The sequence below is a fragment of the Emydura macquarii genome, unplaced genomic scaffold (assembly GCF_026122565.2).
Source record: "Emydura macquarii macquarii isolate MOO-44397 ecotype Brisbane River unplaced genomic scaffold, CSIRO-AGI_Emac_v2 contig_3128, whole genome shotgun sequence".
Lineage (NCBI taxonomy): Eukaryota > Metazoa > Chordata > Testudines > Chelidae > Emydura > Emydura macquarii.
Window position 1 is genome coordinate 79,249 of NW_027133265.1, and position 21,818 is coordinate 101,066.

The 21,818-nt window shown below is 39.1% G+C and overlaps 1 protein-coding gene across 2 annotated transcripts in view; it reads left to right on the forward strand.

Annotated features, from left to right (window-relative positions):
• The first annotated feature begins 462 nt into the window (after positions 1–462).
• Positions 463–21,818, forward strand: part of CHIC2 (cysteine rich hydrophobic domain 2) — a 46,771-nt gene continuing 25,415 nt past the window's right edge. The window contains exons 1-3 of one of the 2 annotated variants that reach the window (XM_067531121.1): positions 463–856; positions 16,242–16,296; positions 16,487–16,642. In XM_067531121.1, coding sequence (XP_067387222.1) covers positions 738–856; positions 16,242–16,296; positions 16,487–16,642 — 330 coding nt within the window. In that variant the 5' untranslated portion in view covers positions 463–737. The remainder of the gene's footprint in view (positions 857–16,241; positions 16,297–16,486; positions 16,643–21,818) is intronic. The other variant, XM_067531122.1, reaches the window with a different exon arrangement.

A 21,818-nucleotide genomic window follows, 5' to 3' on the forward strand; every position in this document is an offset into this window, starting at 1 on the left:
TCTCAGCTCCTCCAACAAGAACTCCAGCAAAACCAGCGAAGACAAAAACATTTATATTTTAAAAAAAAAAAAAAAAAAAAAAAAAAAACCAAGCAGAAAAAGCCCTGCCCTACTTCATGCCTCATAAAGAAGAAAAAGGGACAAACTGGACCATTCACCTTTACAAGAAAAAATGGTGCTTTTTCGCACTGTTGCCATGTGGGTGATGAAAACAAGGTCACTATAGATTGCTACAGGGCAACGGCAACATCTGCCCTACTCCTCATGACCTCATTAACCACCTCCCAGCCCTAGTGTCCCCGCCCAGCCTTAGTGTCTCCTCCCAACACACCACGCCAGAGCCCCCTCCCTAGCCACCTCCACACACCTTTGGCGCCCTCCAGTCCCGAACTATCCCAACGCACGCGCTGCTCCCCCTCCCCTCGATCCACCAGCCACTCCCCCTCTGCCTCCGCCCTGGCCCTCCCCCCTCGATCCTAACCGCCACCCCCAGACCAGCTCTCGCGCCTGTCCGGGCGGCGCGCGGCCGCGCTGTTGCTGTGGTTCCCTTGGCGGGGGAGGCGCTAGCGCTGGCGCCGCGGCCCGGCCCGGATGTTGTTGTTCCTCCCCCTCCCCGGATAACGACGGGCGCTTCCTGCCCCTGAGCCTCAACGACGCCGGCTCAGGCTCGCCGGTGGAGTCCGGCCGCCTGTTCGCTCCTTGTCCGGCCCCACAGCGCGGCCCGGCCCGGCCCGGCCATGGCGGATTTCGACGAGATCTACGAGGAGGAGGAGGACGAGGAGCGGGCGCTGGAGGAGCAGCTGCTGAAGTACTCGCCCGACCCGGTGGTGGTGCGCGGCTCTGGCCATGTCACCGTGTAAGGGCCGCGGCGGGGGAAGGGGCGCGCGGCCTGGCGGGGACAGGCGGCTCTGGGCGTGGGGAGAATGTGGCGAGCTGTGCCCGGTCCAGCCCCTGCTCTGGGGGAGCTGGCTCGGCCCTGGCGGTGCGCCGGGGGGGGACTGTGATGCGAGAGGCGCTGCCTGCTCTCTGCCAGCTCGTTGGGAAGGGCCAGCGGGCGGAAAGCTCCGCTGGAGGCCGGCCCGCTCCACAGCTGCAAAGAGCCAGCCCGGGCAGGCTGTGCTGGCTTTGAACTTCCATCCCAAGTCGGGGCCGTGTGTGTGTGGCTCCTCCCTCCCCACTCCCTCCTCGCCGGCAGCCATGGGGGCACCTGTGGCGTTTCCCCTGTGCCGCATCTTGCCTTTTGTCGCTTTGTAGAACCCTCTGCTCTTGCCTAGAAACCCTCACGGGCAGGTCATTACTGGGAGCCAGTAAGGAAACAAAGCTGACCTGGGTTGTGACTAACAGAGGTATGTGAAGTATTAAATCCAGTGGTGAGCTGTCAGGAAGTGGGACATTTGGTAACTATTTCGGTTTTTTTTACAAGTACATGACCTGCAATTCTGTAGTTGTTTACGCTTTTGTTAGTCACAGTCTCAGCCTGGGTTACCAGTGTTGTCTGTGAGCAGTGGTCTGAAAAGTCAGTAAATCAGGGCAATCAGCCACTCTGACAAGCACACCCAAAACAATTTCTTTGGCTTTTGGCATGTGATGAGGGTCACCCACTGGGGTTTTTTTTTTTTGGCCAGGTATCAGTGAGGATCTGGTGACGACTAAAATAAAATTATACTTAACTTTTCAGTAATTTAACAGGCTATTTTTCCCCCTGTGATCTCTTCCATTAGGAACTCTATTTTTTAAAACAACATTTAGCGCTGGAATTTTTTGGAACTAAAAAAAAAATCTGCAAAAGATAGAATAGGGGCAGCACAAGCTTCTTCATGTTGTATTCACTACTGAACTGGACTGGATTTGAGGTAGCAGCATAGACGTTAAAGGCCCTGTATCCTATTATCAGATGTGATGCCAAGCTGTCCAAGATATTGGGGTTAATATAGAGAGTAGTGTGGTAACTTTTCATTAATACTGTTTTAGTATGTTGTTAATGTCAGGGAAAGCATCAAATAATGCAGAAAGACGGAGATGATTTTGCTCTCTGATGAGAAATCAGAAAGCTTACATAAGGCCTAACTAGGTGTTCTTTGAGAGAGATGTTAGGGGTTGGGAAGATGTTAAAAGGGAGGGAATGATTTGCTTGTAGATCAGTTTGCATACAGCTCTGGTTTGTAGTAATCAAAAGTTGTTACCATCCAATGGCTGTTTGACATATGTGAAATAGTCCATTTTTAGTGGACAGCTGACCATATTCTGTAATAAAATCATAACCGTAATTGGTCACTTGTTGGCAACCTTTTCATTATTCTAATTAAAAAGGCAAAGAACTAAATGAAATGAAGACACTACTGTTCTCTCTTCCTTGAGTGTGGGTCCTGTATGCCAAGATCAAGGCCTGTTGATGGGGAAGCATGAAAAAGCCTTCACATTGTTGGCTCAAAGAAGGAATTTGGCTCTGGGCTACCAGTCTTGCCAACTGTTCATGTGAATTGCTTTAATTAAAAAAGAATTCTCTTAATTTCTAGTATGTGAGCTTTTGGATGGGCAAAAGAGTGCCTCCAGCAATTATTTTGAGTGGTCTTCATCTGGTCTGTATACAGACCCTGTATCCACCCTGTATTAAATATGCTCTGAATGTCCTCAGCCACCCATTTTCCCTCTCTTCTCCCTCCCACCCCATCCCAATTACATCTATTTAATGCAATTCCAGGACATCAGAGCAAACTCCTATTGGAGTCTTTCACCTCTTTCCTTCTAATGAAATCATAAGCCATTTGTAATTCCTACATCCATATCATCATATGTTTCCTTAAATAAGGACTTTCACACTAGAGGTACATTTCAAACATATTTGGAATAAGATATAAAAACTATTTTTTGTTTAGATTTTTAGTTATAAAACTTGAAACATACAACAAATTGTATGCAAAGCATTCCTCTTCTTTGATTTACAGAAATGTGCATTTTAGAGTTCTGGAAAATTTTATCACAGATCTAGCAAGCAACAGGAATACTATATTGGCCTGTCACTGATTTTGCAGTTTTAAAATGTTGCTGACTGCTTATGCTGTTTTTTAGAAAAAAAATCACAATTAAATGTGAGATAAAAAAATAGTCATAATTAATCGCAGTTTTAATCACACCATTAAACAATAATAGAATACCAATTTAAATTATAAATATTTTTGGATGTTTTTCTACATTTTCAAATATATTAATTTCAGTTACAACAGAATACAAAGTGAACAGTGCTCACTTTGTATTGTTACAAATATTTGCACTGTAATAAAGATAGAATTTTTCAAGTCAGCTCATGCAAGTACTATAGTACAGGGCTCGACAAATTTGTTTTGGAGCTAGGAGCCAGCCCAAAAATTAAGGAGCCAGACAACATGGGCTCAGCGGCGGGGCGCCCTGGCCGGAGCTCAGCAGCCGCTCTCCCTTCCCAGCCCCACCCCTTTCCCCTGCCCCTCTCCCCCGCCCCTCTCTCACAACGTGCGCACAGTGGCGGGGCGCCCTGGCTGGAGTGCAGCAGCTGCAGCACTCCCCCCACCCAGCCCTGCCACATGGGTGCAGTGGCACCCTGGCCAGAGCATGGCGGCTGCTCCCCCTGGAGGAATACTAGGCGCCAGACTTAAATTTCTAGGCGCCATGGTGATCTGGCACCCAGTTTGTCGAGCCCTGCTGTAGTGCAATCTCTTTATCGTGAAAGTTCAACTTACAAATGTAGAATTATTATTTTTTATATGACTGCACTCAAAAACAAAATCGTGTAAAACTTGAGAGCCTACAAGTCGCAGCATGAAGAGGTATAGGAATCTTTAGCATATCTGGCATGTAAATACCTTGCAACACTGGCTACAACTGTGCCATGCGAACTTGTGTTCTCACTTTCAGGGGATATTGTAAATAAGCGGGCAGCATTATCTCCCGTAAATAAAACCAAACTTGTTTGTCTTAATGATTGACTGAACAAGAAGTAGGACTGAGTGGACTTGTCTGAGGTGAATTGAAAAATACTATTTCTTTTGTTTATCTTTTTATAGTGCGATTAATTGCGACTATTTTTTTTAATCTAGTTAATTTGTTTTGTGTTAATCTCATGCATTAATTGTGATTAATTGACAGCCCTAGTTTAAACAAAGGCTTCGTCCTTCATAGTCTGTTGTCCAATCCTTTCTGATCTTGCTTTGGAGTCATTATGTTAAATTTGTATTATCAGTCATTTTCATGACTACAGATTAATGTCACAGATAAAATTATTACTTGAACATCATCCAACAAGAGGAGAAGATGCAGTCTTTTAAGTTTAACTTCTGAATTTCCTGGGCATTTAATGCTTGTTTTTTAGATAAATACAATATCCTTGTGATATTTGCCATTAAGTTAATAATATATATGCTCAACTTCAACTCCATTTTAAAGTAGTTTTATTTTTTCCACTCTGGAAATGTCTTTGGATGATTTTTTTGCATTTTTTAATTAATTTTTTTTACACCTGGACATAAAACAAAAAATCTTAACAATTGCTACTACAAATTTGAAAAATGTGTAGTTTTGACCTTCAGTAAAAGTTAATTTTTTTTTTCAGTAGTACATTCAGTCTGTTTTTTACTGCCCTGACGCAACAAAAAAGCATTCAGAGTGTACTGGCAAGTTAAACTGGGTTTACAGCTTCTTTGCAGTGCAAAGCAGCTGGAGTGTACTGGTGAATTTGGTTCTTAGTATAATATTGTCTTCTGGGGTTATCTTCTGGGATTCAGGGTAACTTTCCAAAAACAATATGTATATATATTAATTTACCAAGTACATTTTCAGGATATGAAACTGTTAAATATGACCATAGTAGTTGAAAGGAAGTTGATATTCACTTAAAAAATTAAGCTGTGAAAACATGGTAACACACAGGGTAGCAAAAGGGTGTGAGGTGGAGGAGAGCAAGACTGTGGAGATTATAAAGGGGTTGTAATGGGGGATTATGAGGAAATTGGAGGGAAGAAGTGTTCTGTGAGGTGTTTTAGTAGATGAGCAGGACACAGGGATTCAGGGGCAATTTGAAAGTAGTGGGGGCTAGCAGGTATGTATATGCTGATGGTAGGGCCTCTCCTTCTTCTTGTCCTAGGCAGGGTCTCTCTCACCATTGTGAGTAACCAAGATCCGCCCTAGCATGGCTTTGTGAAGTGGGCCTTGTGCTGAGGCTAATCCTGGGCCCCTCACTGGACAACCCCCTGAACCACTCCCCATGCACTCTCGTTGTATCATGCTCTCTTCGTATTTATTTTTTTGTTTTATTTCATCCCGTGATTATACTAGAGTTTAGTATGGTGCACCCATTGACTCAGGAAGGTACTTCCACCATTGTCGGGATGTGAGGTGGTTAGGGGAACAGAGCAGCGGTGGGAGCAGAAGGGGAAGCAGGACTGTGTGGGGACCTGCAGGGATGTAGTTTGTGTCTATTATAGGCAGGAACAGGTTGAAGAGGATGGGGCAGAAGGGATCAAGCTTAGGGGAAATTGGCCAAAGAGTATGTGACCTCTAGGGTCTGAAATGGATCCCAAGATTCCAGCATCTCACCATTCCTCTGTTGTGAACAACTATTTGTAAATCCCACTAGCAAAGCGGATGTCTTTTCCTCCCTCCATTGCTGTACACCTAGAGGATAACAACTTATTACTGCTATAATTTACTCTGTCTGCTCAAGTGGAGGAGATATGTATGGTTGGGCAAAAGACGTTGAAGGCAATATGACACCATATGATGGAATTTCTGTTCTTACAGTTTGCTTTTAAAAAACTTAGGAAATTACACAGAAAAAACCCTACATTTAAGGAACTTGAAGGTTGCAAAGTTAAGCACTCAGAAGTTAGGAAATGGAGAATTAGGGTGCCCTTATAATGTTAATTCACCCCTCTTGTGCATATGCACTATGATACAGTCTCTAATTATGTGATCACATACCATTTTTTCCACAGGACCCAGCCTCACTCAGTGCAGATGATGGAGGGTGCTCATTAAATGAGCTACTATTCCATATTTTGTTTTCCCATTGTTCATTGTGTGGCCACTGTTGGATTGAGATCGATGTAGGAACACAACCTAACAGTTTTACCAGTGGTTCTAAGGCTACAAGGTAAGGTGCCTACTCCTAGGGGAGCATATCATACAGGAGGCTCAGGTATTCATTATGTAGTTAAGTTATGGTAGGGCAGAGAATCAAGATTACATCTCAGTTTCAAAAAGTTCTTCCTTCTTGGGGGATATGTCAAGCATTTCAATGCTTAATAATTGATAGATACCATCTTTTTGTTCTGTGTTTGTACAGCACCTGGCACAATAAGGTATTGGTCCATGACTAGGGCTCCTAGTTACTACAATAATAAATAAGTTGTGAACAGATTGATTTAGTACAGAATATCGTTTCAAGGTTTTATTTATAAACTTTGAGACTGAAAACAGAGTTTAGAGGATCTCTTCCTTTTATATATTCCCTAACATAGATGCTAAAAAGCACCGCCATACAGCCCCTTTCAGGATGGATTATTTTAAAAAATTTAAAAAGTCAGTTTAAATTGGATATTTTTATTTTTAAAAATACATTACATTTGTTGTAAAATTAAATTTAAGATTAAACTCACTAATTTATAATTATTTAAATAAATTGAAAATGATAGCTTAGCGAGTTGAAGGGGATTGATATTTTATAGTCTCTACTGTAGATGTAAAAAGAACATTTTCAAAATTTGCACTAGTTCGTTTTAATTTTGAGAAGCTGATTGGGTATGGAGAAAGTAGGAAAACTAGTTTTTCTTTGCCAGTGAATGAACAAAAACCAGATCTCTCAATGCCAGTTTCTCTATTGTTTATATAATCAATTTATCAAAACATGGTTTTCCTTTGATTTGATTTGGTTTTTATTATAAACCACATCAGCAAGTTCGAATACAATGCAATGTTTGTTTTTAATTGCAGCTGATGAAAACAATATTCTGAGGAATGCAAAGTCAACTAGTAATCTGTACTGACGTGAATGCAGTTTAGTTATAGTTCTTTTGTTATAGATGAAAAGTATTAATCATTTAAAAACAAAACAAAAAACACAGATATGTGACAGTATAAGTGTGTGGAATATCTTGTTGAATAACGTAACCCTAATAAAGGCAAGATTTTTTTTAGAAATTATAGCATGATAGTTGTACCTTTCTGATTTAATTATGATGATAAAATTTACATCATAGAGCACCAGTCATGGTGCTGTAGTTAAGGTTGAGTTTAATTTTGCACTTAAAGGAGGTGTTCATACTCATATCTGTGATGAAAACAGCATATTCTCCCTAAATCACAACACATACTTTTCAAATACCAAATAAATTTTCAAGTGAATCAATTTATTTATTAATTAAAATTAATTTTAAATGTGCCCTTTAGGAAATTTAACAGTCTATATTAAACCCTCTTTGTCCCAAATTATCTTAACAGAAAAAAAGACTCTTCAAACTTCCAACTTATAGAGTTAAAATGCAACAAACACTTGAGCATAGGCTATCTTTGATGAAATTAGGTACCAATCAGCGTAGATTAACGAATAATCAATGTTTTAAAAAAATAAAAATCCAATTTTGAAATCAAATTTTTAAATTTAAATTAAATATAATTGTTGTAAAAATAAACCTATTTCAATTAAATATGAAGTTATGACAACCTGTATTAAGGCCTTAGTTCATTATAATTGACTGTACTCATTTAAATTAAATTTTAAAAAGTTACATTAAAACATTACATGTTTTCTGCTAAAGTTTAAAGAAAGTCAAACCATTGAACTAAAGAAAGTAAAAGTCATTGGCTAAGCACTTGGAGTTTGTTAACAAACGGAGTTTGTTGAAGGGCTAACCCATTTATGTTTGTTCAGCTAGTTCAGTTCAATGACTAATTCATTCAAACTTGAGAAACTGCTTGGGAGTGAAAAAGGAAAGGTTGTTCTTCTCTACCAATCTATGAATAAAAATGAAGTGTGAGAGGATGAGGTCTACTAGATCTATAATTTTGTACGACATAGTGACCAGGAACAATCAGTTCAAATACACTAACTGCAGATAATACTTCCTTTGTTTGATAAATCAGTTAGTTTTAAATGCAAAACCTGTTCTGATAAATTTAGTTTTTTTATTGTGTCCAACACATTTAACATATTTAACTGATGAAAAACAGTTTTAAAATGCTTTTTTGTGAATTTAATTGAATTCCAGTTTCCATCCAAATGCAGCTTGACACAAATCACAAGTAAAAAAAAATTAGAAAATGTGAATTATACATTTCTTATTTACTAACATAAAAAAATGTAAAAATCAAGAATTTGAATAAATATATGTTAAGCTATGTAATTACTCAAAAATGCATGTAGTGTATTCTCCTGGTTAGCAAAATACCAAATGTAATGTAAAGGCTATATTTAGTGGCAAGTTAACATGTTTTAGTGGTTACCAACCAATGGGAATCAGCCTTTCTTTAGGAAAATAACTAAAAAATACAAATGCAAAACAAGATTAAAATAGGTGATTTAAATCACTTTGATTTAAATCAATCCACCCTCGTAGCTACTAAGCTAAATTACTAATGGTTGCTGGATCTGATTGTTGTGATTAATCTGTCTATTTATATAGATAGATAATTACACATACAAGCTACATTAAAATAGCATTAAGGTTGCACAAGCACTCAAAATTTAGGAAAAGCCAAAATTAAGGTTCTCTGTGCAACCTTGATTCACTTCCCTTATGTGTATGCATTATGAGAGTCTTTAATTACATGATCACATACTACTTTTTCTACAAGACTGCTGCCTCACTCTGTCCACAGAATGGACCTGCTTTTGGGATGAATCAGGATTGTGTAGTTTAGGAGACTTATCTGTAGGACCCTTGCCTCTTTTGTTGCAGAAGTTGGAAGCTGTTTAGTGAATGAGATAGGGGACTGCAGGAAGAGAAAGAATGAACTCATGATTAAAACACTTGTGTGCTGCCATGGATAAATGGATTCTATCTCTGCCTCGGCCACAGAATCCCTGTGGGTGCGTCTACACTAGAGTTGGGAGTGAGTTTCCCAGCCCAGGTAGATAGAGCTGCAGTAGTGGGGTTTGAGCTATCACACTAAAAATAGCAGTGTGGATGTTGCCACACCAGCAGAGGCTAGGGCTAGCCACCCAGCTGCAGTGTAGACATATCCTATATGACACTAGGAAAGTCACTGAAAGCAAACTTTTTAGAGGTGGTTACTAATTGTGCATGACAGAGAGAGATGGCAATTCTCTGCAAGATCCTTGAAAAACCTTATTGAATTAAGCTTAATTATCTTTGGAGACTGTTGTATTAAATGTACAAAGGTTATGTTATTGTGGACTGTGATTGTATGTAATCTTTCTAGGGAAGAGATGTGAACCCTGGGAAGTGCTATGAACATCAAAGGATTGTGTTGAACAATGTACCATACAAGAATGGATTTTTGGGATATTGTCTAGTGGTTTGCTTGGGGAATCTGTAGGGAGAGGGGAATGCAAATTCCCCACCTTCGCTTATGCAAAACCCAACTTTTGAAGCTATACGTGAGGAGAGGACCATTGTCTGCTGATTACCTGTTCCCAGAATCTTAAGATCAAAGGCCCAAGTGATGTTAAAAAAAAAAAAAAAAAGACTAACCTATTCATGGACTATTCATGTGCTAGTTCTGAACTATAGCTTTTATGACCTGGTAACCATAAAACACCCCTTTGGTCAGATTTGAAGGATTGACTCCCACCAGAGCCCTTGTTGGAGTTGGGGAATGATCTCTGGTAAGCTTATTAACGTGTGTAGATTTTTTTAATTGTTTTTAATATGTTTGCTCTGTAATGTTTTCACCTTAAGAATAAATGTGCTTGCTTAGAAAGAGCTGTGTGATAACTCGTAACTGCTGGTAATTATGTTTATAGTCTTTGAAAAGAAAGTAAAGCTCAGATGCTGGCTTGTTTAGGGAGTCTGGTTTGCTTGGCATACCACAGTGTAGGCTAGGAACTGCACAGCCTGGAAGAGCCCAGGAAGGAGAGAGATGGAGGTCTTTGCCCAAGAGAGGTGACAACTGAGGAGACGGGAGCCTAGAGAGGGTGCCCTCAAGGAACCACAGAAGGGGACTATAGGTGCAGTTTCCCTGAACTGTGATATTGTGTTCCTCCTTTTCTGGGTGCCTGACTTGAGACCCTGAAGTCTGATTTGCACAAGTGCTGAATGCTTACAGCTGCAATTGAAGTCAATAGGAACTGTGCTTTGAGTATATAAAGTGCTAAATAATGCTAAGTTTTCTGAAAAATCAGGGCTGAAGCATTTCAAATCAGGCAACCAAAAATATTGTACCCCTATGACACTAGTGTTTCTATGCCTCAGCGCCACATCTGTAAAATCCTCATCTCAAGGACATGTTGTGCAAAATAAATCAATGTTTGTGAAGCCCTCAGGTATTATAGTCACGAACACCATAGAAAAGTCCATGAGGAAATTAATTCTGTCTTCAGTGTATGGTTTGAACAGTGTGTGGTAAATAAAACATGGGGCTCTTGGGAGCGAAGGCGTATTTAGGCCTGATAGAAGCCTGCTGTGAAATTTAAGAATCTGCTCTGATAATGTTTAACTGCGTAAGCATAAGTAGAACTACACATGTGTAAGAAATTGCAGAATAATCAGGTTTAGCATTGTGTACATGTCAGAAATTGAAAAGTAATCATGTTTGTGAAAAAAATAAAAGAGCAACTAGAAGGTTAGAAAAGACCTGTTTGAACTCACAGTAAACTTGTACTGACAGAGGAGATGACTTAACAGGGAAATGAGAGACTAATACATATGTATAAGAAAAGATAACAAATAGTTATGAATATATCTGTGTAACAAAGGGAAGTTGAAGCTGTATTGTTCTGTGCTGGAGGCCACTGTAATGAGATTGTCCTAATGAGCTTCTGACTTGCAAGCAATTAATCACTACTTGCTGAGTGTTTTGCCTTAATAAAGATTTGTTAGATCCATCTGCTGAAAAATTGGACCACGAATCTGAACATTCTATAGGGTGCAGAAAGACAATCCTCTCCTCCCTTCAGATTTTTTCTTCGTTCCTCTGTCTGCCACCCAGTGTTGTCATGGAACAAACCCTTGTCTATTCCCTTACTTGGTGCTAGAATTTAGACTAAATCTTAACCTAAAATTTATTCAAGATATTGTTTTCAATAGTAGCAAGTTTAGTAGTTAAATGTCCTTTGTTTTACTTTGTTTTGTTAGTGTGAAGTAAAATTTAATTCATTGGGGAGATCTTGTGTGGCCTTTGCAGCCCAGCCCTGGAACAAGAGAGAGGAGACTTTAGCCATTAATAGGTATGTCCAGCAAACCCTGGAGTTGGCGTCAAAATTAAGTCTGGCTTTGAAGGTTTTGGATCTGGAATCTGAAAACTCTTCTCAGAAAAGTAAGAACTCTTGGTATCTGAGAGATTCTGATCCCTCTTGGGGCAGAGAGGTCAATGGTGTCCTTTCTGTGAGCCTCTGAGTACCAGGAGTTTTTTGGTCCACTATTAGTGATGCTTAAGAAACAGTATAGAAAGCACTTGATTGACTGCAGGAAAAAGAGATGCTCTTCAGAGACAAGCAACTTGGTTCCAGAGTTGTCTCCCTCAGATCAGAGATTCAGATGTGATAGCACTCAGAGAGAAAAGAGACCTCACAAATTTCAGGTAGCCAGAACTCTAGTTGTTGCAGATCTACTTTCTTGTTCTGTGCCCATCATCAAAATCACTGTAGTTTTTGAAACAAGAATTGCCTGTAGAATCGGAATGGTTCTTGGGTCTGACTAGTTCAAACCACTCCACAATTGGACACTGGCCTTTGCTCAAGCTTATTTTTTTTTTAGACTCACTACTAGTTTGATCCATCAATCCCTGGATCTGTAATAGGAGTTGAAGCATCAGATCCATGAGAGCACTTTTTTTTAAAGGAACTGTCTCCTAAGAGGAAATTGGCCTTGTTGGTGGAGCCAGTGACTTCATCATGTATTAGGTAATTACTTGTAGTTCTAAGACTCTGGGGTCAATCATGTGTCTTCAGCTTGGAATCCTTCTCCAAGATAGACTTTTTATCCTCTTTATGTAATGTGTAGTTTTCTTGGCTCTTGATTCCACCTCATCCTAGCTCTAGAGGTGATATACCTGATAGGAAGATGAGGAGGAGAATTGCGGTTGAGGTCTACATCTCCTTTGCCTGGGCACTTGAGATTATTCAGGGAGGATTCTCATGGGTTTTTCATCATTGGAGAAGAGTTTGCAAAAGAGGAATGGGCTTTTGGACTCCTACATTTGTCATACGCTTATCTGGATGACTGCATTTTCATATGTTGCTCCACAGGATCAAAGGATTCATAAAAGCTGGTGACCTATTATTATTTTTAACTGTTAATAATATTTTATTTATATAGAGTTCAGATGTGCTAGATGATTTAGATATACAATTAGGTCCCTGCTTGAAGAGCTTGCAGTCTAAATAACAATACCCAGATAGAGCTGTAGGGAAGAGAGGGTTCAGACTCTTGACAATCCCTTTTTTCTTCAAAGTAAGCCCCATGGGCTTTTTCATATTCTTGAAATGATCTGGGGCAGATGGGAAAAGGTAGCTTTTCATACAAATGGTTCCGGTAACCTGCTAGAGAGCTTTAGAGCCAGTGAGCCAATGTCTTCAGACTCTCATATTCCAGATGCATCACGAAAGGGCTTGAATTCACTTTCAACACCTGGTTCTTGGCCACTTGTGTTAGTGGCTTCTGAAAAAAGTAGATCTGCTAAGACTTTTAGCTCTGCCCCTCATAATAAAGAAGCTAAAAAGCTGGATCAATTCGGGAAGTGATAACTATGTAAAACTTTCTATAAGACTCATTACAATAGTGCCTTTGCCTGCTAGCCATAAGAGTGGCTATTTATTAGGCCACCATGGCTCATTATGATTCTTTTTTTATGGAGGAAACTTCTTATTATTTTCTGTGACCATCTATTCCAAAGAGGAAAAGGTCAGACATTGTGACTAGGAAGATCAGGATGAGGTAATACATGTTCTGAGAGTTTCTGAAGATGACTCCAACAGAGAGATTTTGGGAAAGTGGAAGAGCGTTACTTTAGGTCTTTGGCCATGTCTCTAGGATTTTCTTAGCTGATCTAAAGAAAAAACATGATCTCTTCATTTTACATTGCCAGTTTCAGCAGTTTTCTTTGTTTCATCTCATCTGAAAATGAGATCTAGTCAGTCTGGAAGACTACCATAGTGATCTAAGGCAACAGAGTTCTTCAGCATTTGCTTACAGTTCTTCATCTACAGCATCTGCTCTTTTAAAGCAATAGTTTTAAAGGTACACAAGAACTTTTCTATCCCACCCTGTGTTTCGTGCCTTCCTGCTCTTCAGCATTTGTGATGATGTTTCCCCCCAGTTTTTTCAAAAGTGGAAATGATTTACGTTGGACTGAGTCCTACAAATAATTGAAAAAGAGAGCTCCTTCAAGTTCAAATCCATACTGAAACCCAACTCCCCTACTCCCATTCTTGTTCTGACACTTTTTTTTACAATAAACACATTAATTCAATTCCCTGATGTAATCTTACCCTTGAATTTAGAAGGTACATTCATTAACAAATGTCTTTAAGGTACTTCAAACAACAGTTTTAAATATGGTAACCAAAACAGCATCTAATGAGATAACAATATTCTATTTATTGTATTTACTTATTTGAAAAACTGGATTATTGGGGAAAGGAGAAAAGTACATTTCCACTGTCTTGAATGGGGAGTTTGAGCTAAAATTAAGTGATAAAACTCAAAAGTAGTCTGCTATTTAACTAAAGAATATGTTTAAAGTGGGAAAATGAATTTGATTCCCTAGAAGTAGAAGCACTCCTTTAGGATTTCAAACCATTGGGGGATATTAGCTAAACTGCTATGATTTAAGATGAAGTGGCTAAATACCACCCTAGAACAAGACCCTAGGCTGGAGAACAGCAGACCAAAGAAGGGTTTTGAGTATGGATTTCCAGCCGGGTTATGTATAGCAAGACTTCTAGGTCAAGGTACAGACCTTTATTAGGCACCTTATTCTATTCTGTATCTCTCTGTAATATTTATTTTTCTATATTATTTGTATAATCTGCTGGCCATTTCAGTTGACATAATAGGGATGCAAATGATGTGAAGTAGCAGCCATTGAGCAGCTGTACTGCCACAAAGTGACCTGCATAGGGGGAATGATTTCTTTAACACCTTCCTCTATCCTAACTGCAGAGGAACTTTTCTGCACACTGCCCAACTGCTCATGGTGTTCCATGGGGTCAATATTTGAGTCTTAGCCTGAAACAAGATGTTAAATTGCTTATCTGTAGATTCAGTTCGATAATACTATATTGTTTGGAAGAATATAATACTAATAAGGGCTAGAAATGTAACTTCTTAAAAATAAAAGCTTAAATTCTACACAGACTGCTGGGAAAGGCCATCATTTACCAAGTAAAATTTCCTACAACACATTGGTGGATGGATTTGTCAAGTTTTGTATAGTATATTCTGGAATTTCTTTCACAACATTACAATGTGTACAGTTTTCAGATTTGCCTCGAGTTTTAGGTATTATTGAGACTTGCAAAACTAACCAAGTTCACAGGAAATCTGTTTAGTAATTTAAAGTTGGCAAGTTGAAACATTTCTCAGCTGGTTTTTAAGATCTGTTCAAAGCTAGAATAGTTTTAGTGCTAGACCACCTCTCCTCAAACATTAAACATTAATAACTTAAAAGCTATTCTACCAATTTTCTTTGGAGTTGGCTGGCTTTGTAGAACTCAATGAGGATTAATAATCAACACAAGAGGAAAGACTCTTAGGCCTCAAGCCTGCAATTCGTCCATGTGGGTGAACACTTCAAAGAGCCCACTGAAGTCTATAGGGCTCCACCCGTCAGTGGGCTTCCCCCATGTGGAACAACTTGCCAAATTTAAACTTTAAGTACTATACTTGTGTGTTTCTTCATTTCTAGAATGACAGAGCTGTCTAAGAAATACCAATGCAATGTATTTCCCTAAAATATAGCACAGCAGTGCATACCAAGTCAGACACATTAACTGAATTAATATGTTGTTGTTATATTTATATATTGCTGTGTAATCTAATTCTAGTGTCATTGCACAATTGCTCATAAGACATATTACTGACTTGGTTCATGCAGTTTTGGCTGTAATATTTGTGGACTTAGCTTTACCTTACATATTTTGTGTTTTTTAAAACGTATTCTTAAGTCAGTATGTTGATAGTTAAAGAGGCTTTGTCAAATCTGAATGTCTTTCAAATTGACTATTTCAAAATAAAAACGGTTTCTGAGAGAATACCCTTTAATAATGTCCTAAAATGGAAAAATAATTCTTTGAAAAATTAACTGTGGTTTTGCTCCCTTTCTTATGTATAGAACAGTGATGTACCTGAGCCTGAATGTAAAAGCTCTGAACCATGCTATCCTTCCTTTCTTTTCAATGTGCATCCACACTAGGGGAAAAAAGGTGTTTTTACAACTTGGTATGAATACACACCTTTTTTCCTGGTGAAGACGAAACTTCAGTGCATACAACAGTCTGTTTAGCTTCAGCTTTGCCATGACTGCCACTGGTAAACACCCTCTTGCAGGACTTGGGGAAGGGTTGGCACCATCAACAAACAGTAGGGGCTTATCTGCATTTAAAACTTATACCAGCATATCTGTCAATCAGGGGTGTGAAAAATCCCACAACCCTGACTAATATAGCTATGGCAACAAACCCCTACTGTAGATGCAGTTGTGCCGATATAAGAGTGCTTCTATCGGCGTAACTAATTGGTCAGGAAGGTAATGTTTCTACACGAGCAGAAAAACTCCTCCTGTATGCATTTACACTAGAGGGTTATGTTGGCATAAGTTCTGTGGTGTAGACATAGTCAAAAATAGATTACGTACAGTATAATGTCAAAGTAAACAAGCTGAAAAAGACAGGGTTCTTTCCACTAAACTTTTTCAGTTTTGGTAATCTTAGAAGTTAATTTTAATAATAATAGATACAACATTTTCAGATGGAAATGTGATATTTTTTTTAAGTTGATTTGCTTTTGGAAAGGAACCTTGCTGATGAGGTATTCATTAATCTGTTCATTGAATGATTGTGTTTCTGGTATGATCTACATTTTTTCCTCCCCCAGATTTGGACTGAGCAACAAATTTGAAGCAGAATTCCCTTCATCATTAACTGGAAAGGTGAGTGTCTGTGGATAAGAATCAATTAGAAGTGTAGTATAACAGCCACTAAAACTTAGAATTTGGTTAACAGGATTTTGCTACTAGAAAAGCTTGGTATTTGGGTTTCTACATATAGTTGAGCATTGCAGGAATACTCATCATGTAAATTATACTGCAGTTGTACTGGATTCTTTTTCTTTCCTCACAGGTTGCACCTGAGGAATTTAAAGCCAGCATCAGCAGAGTTAACAGTTGTCTTAAGAAGAATCTTCCAGTTAATGTCCGATGGCTACTTTGTGGCTGCCTTTGTTGCTGCTGTACATTAGGTTGTAGTATGTGGCCAGTTATTTGCCTCAGTAAAAGAGTAAGTTGGACTATATTATCATTTGGCATTATATGTTGTAAATCTGGAAATTGTGATTGGTTTCATTTATGGTTTATTTTTTTCTTTTCCCCTTTTCAAAGCTCTGTGTGTTAAGTCTGGTCCACAGAAGCAAAATGACAAAAGGTGTGAATTAAACTTAGTTATTTCAGTGCAGATTGTGTGTAGACCAGTTCCTAATGTTACAGTGGAAATTGGACAGAACCAGTTTACTATACTTAACAAAGTATATGCTATGTTAAATGTTTCTGATAGCATGGCTATATGTATATAGTAGTTTTACTTCAGAAAATAACTTTCAACAGTACAAATAAATAGAAGAACTTGTGTTACTTCAGCTTTTCTGTAATATCCTGTTTGGACTTGTCCGAATATTAGACTTAGAGATATTGGTTGAAATGAATTATAAGTTTTGAAGAGCTGTTGATTATACTGACAAACTGATTACGCTCCTAATGATTACAGATTTTTTTAGTGTCTCTCATTTCATAAGGCCTTGTTTTGAAGATATAAGTCAAATGAAGTGGTCTGTGGTCAGAGTGATGTATCTTCTTTCCAGATTCCAAATGAGGAAAATACTTTACTGTATTAATAATTAGAGGTTTCACTTTGTTGCTTCTGTTGACTGAGCACATTGCATACACCAGGGGCTTGTCATCCCTCCCAACAAGGCTCCCTGTGTGCCAATCTGCCATCTCCCTCTATTTCAGGGACTCCCTGCAAAATCCCCTTTCCCATGCCAGTTGCTCTTGTGTGAATCCTTATTCACTTTCTCCTCCCATGGTTCTTTGGCCCTCCATATCAGGGCCCCATATTACCCAAAGCATGCAAAAGTTTTAATATTACAGACACACAAATGAAGAAATGCCTTTGAGCTGAGCTTAAGACCTCGTTTTTCTCAGCCGGTAAATCAAGACTGAGCTCTTACATTGCAGTAAGCGTATGTTTTGTTTGTAATTTAAGATTAAAACCAAAATAATTTAAAATTAATTATTCCACTTATCTTTCAAAACTATTCAGGGTCTTGAGGTTCTGTTTTTTCTGTGCTATGGTTGATGACATCACTAAAATTTAAAACAGTGAAAGGAGCTTGCTTGGGTTTAGGTCTCAAACATTGCAGAAGCTATGCAGACACTTGAGACCCACACGATTGGTATGTAAAAAGCATTTTTAAAACCGCTTCTCTTATTAGTCTCAGAATACATTTTGGTGTGTATAGTGAAGCTTGAACAAGAGACCCTCTTTATTTTGCAACTTTCTATCTTAAGAAGCTTCCCCAAAGTGTCCCCATTTCTGCTTTTTTATTAGAAGATCATTTCAGTTAAGCCGTCGCTTTTTGTCAGTCCCTTGAGTGATTGCTTAAGACCAGTTTTACTGTATGCAAAATAAAATTAAGGTACATTAACCTTCGTTAGTGTTGATGCTGCTTCTATTGGAGTCAATCGAAAACTCTAATTGGCTTCAGGGAGAAAAGGATCAAACCACAGGCTTTTGTCAGGGCTTTAAACTATCACCAGCTACCATGGCTCCTGTAATTTTAGACAAATTCAGGACGGTCCTATGTCCATGCCCCAAAACAGTATTAAAGTTGGAAGTGATTAACCATTTGGATGGTAGTCTCAGTAGAGATGCCATGGATTGAATGTGCTTGAACTATCTTCTCAGCCCCAAATGTCCTTTTGCAGTCAGGCTTATGGCACAATGGAAGGGGAAGCACGTACTGCCACTACTGAAGCTGAACTTGTTCTGTGGATAAACAGATGCATGGTATGCTGACCCTGCAGTCTTGCTCTGACCCATTTCTTCCCCATACTGGATCAACCTTAGTGTGCTATCACAGCAGGAAGTCATTAGCAACATGTTACAGGGTGGTGGACTCTAAGATTCTGAATAAGGAAGCAGGTTTCCTTGTAATTATCCTAATGTGAAGTGCTTCAGCTACGCATAAAGAGGCAGATAATTATAGGTGAATTATACTGACAGATGCATCTTATCTCCAGTCAGGATATAAGAGGTTGGAGTATATGTGGCCTGGTCTGCACTGCCGTGCTGGGTCAACTTGAGATACGCTAGTTCGTGTCTCACGTTGATGTACTTATCTCTATGCAGCGTGGCATTTTCACGGTGATATATCAGTGGGAGAGTGTCTCCCGTCGATGCTGCCTTCCGCCAGTCCATGGAAGTGGACTAGTTGAGTCAACTGGAGAGTACTCTCCCATCAACTGAGCGGGTCTACACAGACCCACTCAACCAATGCCGCTGCATCGATGCCTGCCTCTGCAGCAGTGTAGACATGCCCTGAGACTGAGGGAAGTAGGGGTTAAGGGGAAAAAGTAGTCATTCATGGAAATCCTAGAAACTCACAAGTCTGACGAGAGTTGCACCTCAAGTTCGTTCTGTTTGTTGTTGTTTGAGTTACCAATAAAGGCAAGCTGTACCAAGGAGATGGGTGGGGGTGAGAGAGATTCAATACAGTATCTTGTTCCCAGACGCTAGAAGAAAACCAGCAAGTCCCTCATTTTCTGTTCCACTTGTGATCAACAGAGACACATACAAATATATATTCCATCCATTGAAGGAGCATGAGCATGAGTATGAGAAAACATGTAATCTTGCTGTGGTAATAGAGTGGAAGCTTTTAGCTGATGTGTAATGTACCTATGCAGCTAGGTGCGAGGGATGTTATCCTAGTAGACGTAGACTGTGTCAAAACATTAGTGAGGGAGAATTTGGTCATAACTGAGCTACTGTAGGCAGTAGAACCGATTCAGGTCATCTGTGTCCATAGGAACTTGGAGACCTATTTCTCATTGTGTAATCCTCCTACAAGAAGTAAAATGAATCTGCTTCAGAATGAGGTATTTTGCTTGTCACCTTAGCTGGTTGTTTTGGGTTGGCTGGTGCATTAAATACTAAAAGAGTTGCCAATTAAAGCTGTTAAGATTTGGAGGAAGCTTGGCAGGGAAAATTTGAGGGAAAGCAATAGAGGACAGGTGCATTGCAAGAAGGAGGAGATCAGAAGAAGGAAGGCAATAAGATGCATAGTAAAAGACAGCAGAGGAAAAATTTAAGATAAAATGTGTCCTTTTCCAGAGATACCACCTCTCTTATCAGTCAAGACCAAAAAATGCAGCTTCATGAAAACCCAGTTCAGTTACCAAGAAGTAGCAGGAACAATGGGGGTTTGCTAATTCACCTGACTGGAGGCTTTTTTTTTTTTTTTTTTTTTTTTTTTTTTTTTAAATGACCCTTACTTCTAAAATATGTTCACTACTTTTCACATTTTGTCTTTGGTGGGATATATTCTCACTTACACAAATTTATAAATTAAACTCTGCAGAGGACTTCAATTTCCAGGGCTGTCAATCCTGCAGCATTCTGGAATGCAAAATTTACCTTAAAATGTGTTTAAAATTGGGGTGTGGACTGGATTCCAGTAGCCCTTCTGTGCTGGGGACTGGTTGTAGACTAGCCTTGTTGGTTCAACTCCTCATCGTAGTAGTAAAAGTCAAGATGTATTAGCTTGTAAATTCTTTGGAGCAAGGACTTTCTTCTTATAATGTGTTTGTACAGCACCTAGCACAATGAAGCCAGGCCCTCCTAGAAAGTACAAATAATAATTTCTGCAAATGTAGATTCTGGGAGCAGATTAACTTGTTACTAACATAAGAAATCTTACATCCTTGCAGCAAAAGGTTAAAATCTATAAAATATTAAAAAGTGTGTGTGTCTTTATTGCCAAGATTCCGTGGTAGATCTAAAGAGAGTATATTCTAAAACATCAAAATAAAATACATTTGAATTCCTATCAGCCACTCCTTATCATTGAACTTTTGTATGGTCAGTTTGATTGTAGTGAGATGCTCTGATTTTTACAGTACCATGGCTGTGTTAAATACAAGGTACTACATGTACTTGGCACTACCTTTTTACAGTGAATGTTTGTTTGTTTTCACAATAAGAGATTATATGAAAACATGAACACATGTAAATGATAAATAGTTTTCTCATGTCCTACTATTACAGTGTATTTTTGCAAAATGTAGATACAGTATAATGTAAGAGTTGCTGAGAGCAGGGTGTTGAGACGAACTTTAAATGGTAACTGCAGCGGCGCAGGAGCCAGCAAACAGAGCTGAAAACAGGGGAGTTTGGGTGGGCCTTAAGGGCACTGGAAAGCTATCTCTTGGAGGTCAGAACATGTAGAGATAAAGTGAGAAAGGCCAAAAGCCAAGTCAAGTTGTTCCTTGCAAAAGGAATTAAAACCAATAGTCAAAGGTTCTATAGCCATATAAATACAGAAATAGAAAACAAAGAAAGAAGAAGTGGTACCACTAAACACTGAGGGTGGGGTGGAGGTTAAGGATAATCTAGGCATGGCCGAATATCTAAACAAATACTTTGCCTCCATTTTTAATGAGGCTAATGATGAGCTTGGAAATAGTGGTAGGGTGACTAATGGGAATGAGGATATGGAGGTAGAAATTTCCACATCTGTGGTAGAAGCCAAACTTGAACTGCTTAATGGGACTAAATCGGGAGTGGGGGCGGATAATCTCCATCCAAGAATATTAAAGGAACTAGCACATGAAATTGCAAGCCCATTAGCAAGGAGTCTTAATGAATCTGTAAACTCAGAGGTTGTACAGTATGACTGGAGAATTGCTAACATAGTTCCTATTTTTAAGAAAGGGGAAAAAAAAGTGATCCGGGTAACTACAGGCCTGTTAGTTTGACCTCAGTAGTATGCAAGATCTTGGAAAAAATTTTGAAAGAGAAAATAGTTCAGGACATCAAGGTTAACGGTAACCGAGATAAAATACAACATGGCTTTACAAAAGGTAGATCGTGCCAGACCAACCTGATTTCCTTTTTTGAGAAGATAACAGATTTTTTAGACGAAGGCAGTGCTGTGGATCTAATTTACCTAGGTTTCAGTAAGGCATTTGATACGGTTCCACATGGGGAATTATTAGTTAAATTGGAAAAGATGGGGATTAATATGAAAATTGAAAGGTGGATAAGGAACTGGTTAAAGGGGAGATTACAACGGGTCATACTGAAAAGTGAACTGTCAGGCTGGAGAGAGGTTACTAGTGGAGTTCCTCAGAGACCGGTCTTGGGATCAATCTTATTTAACCTTTTTATTACTGACCTT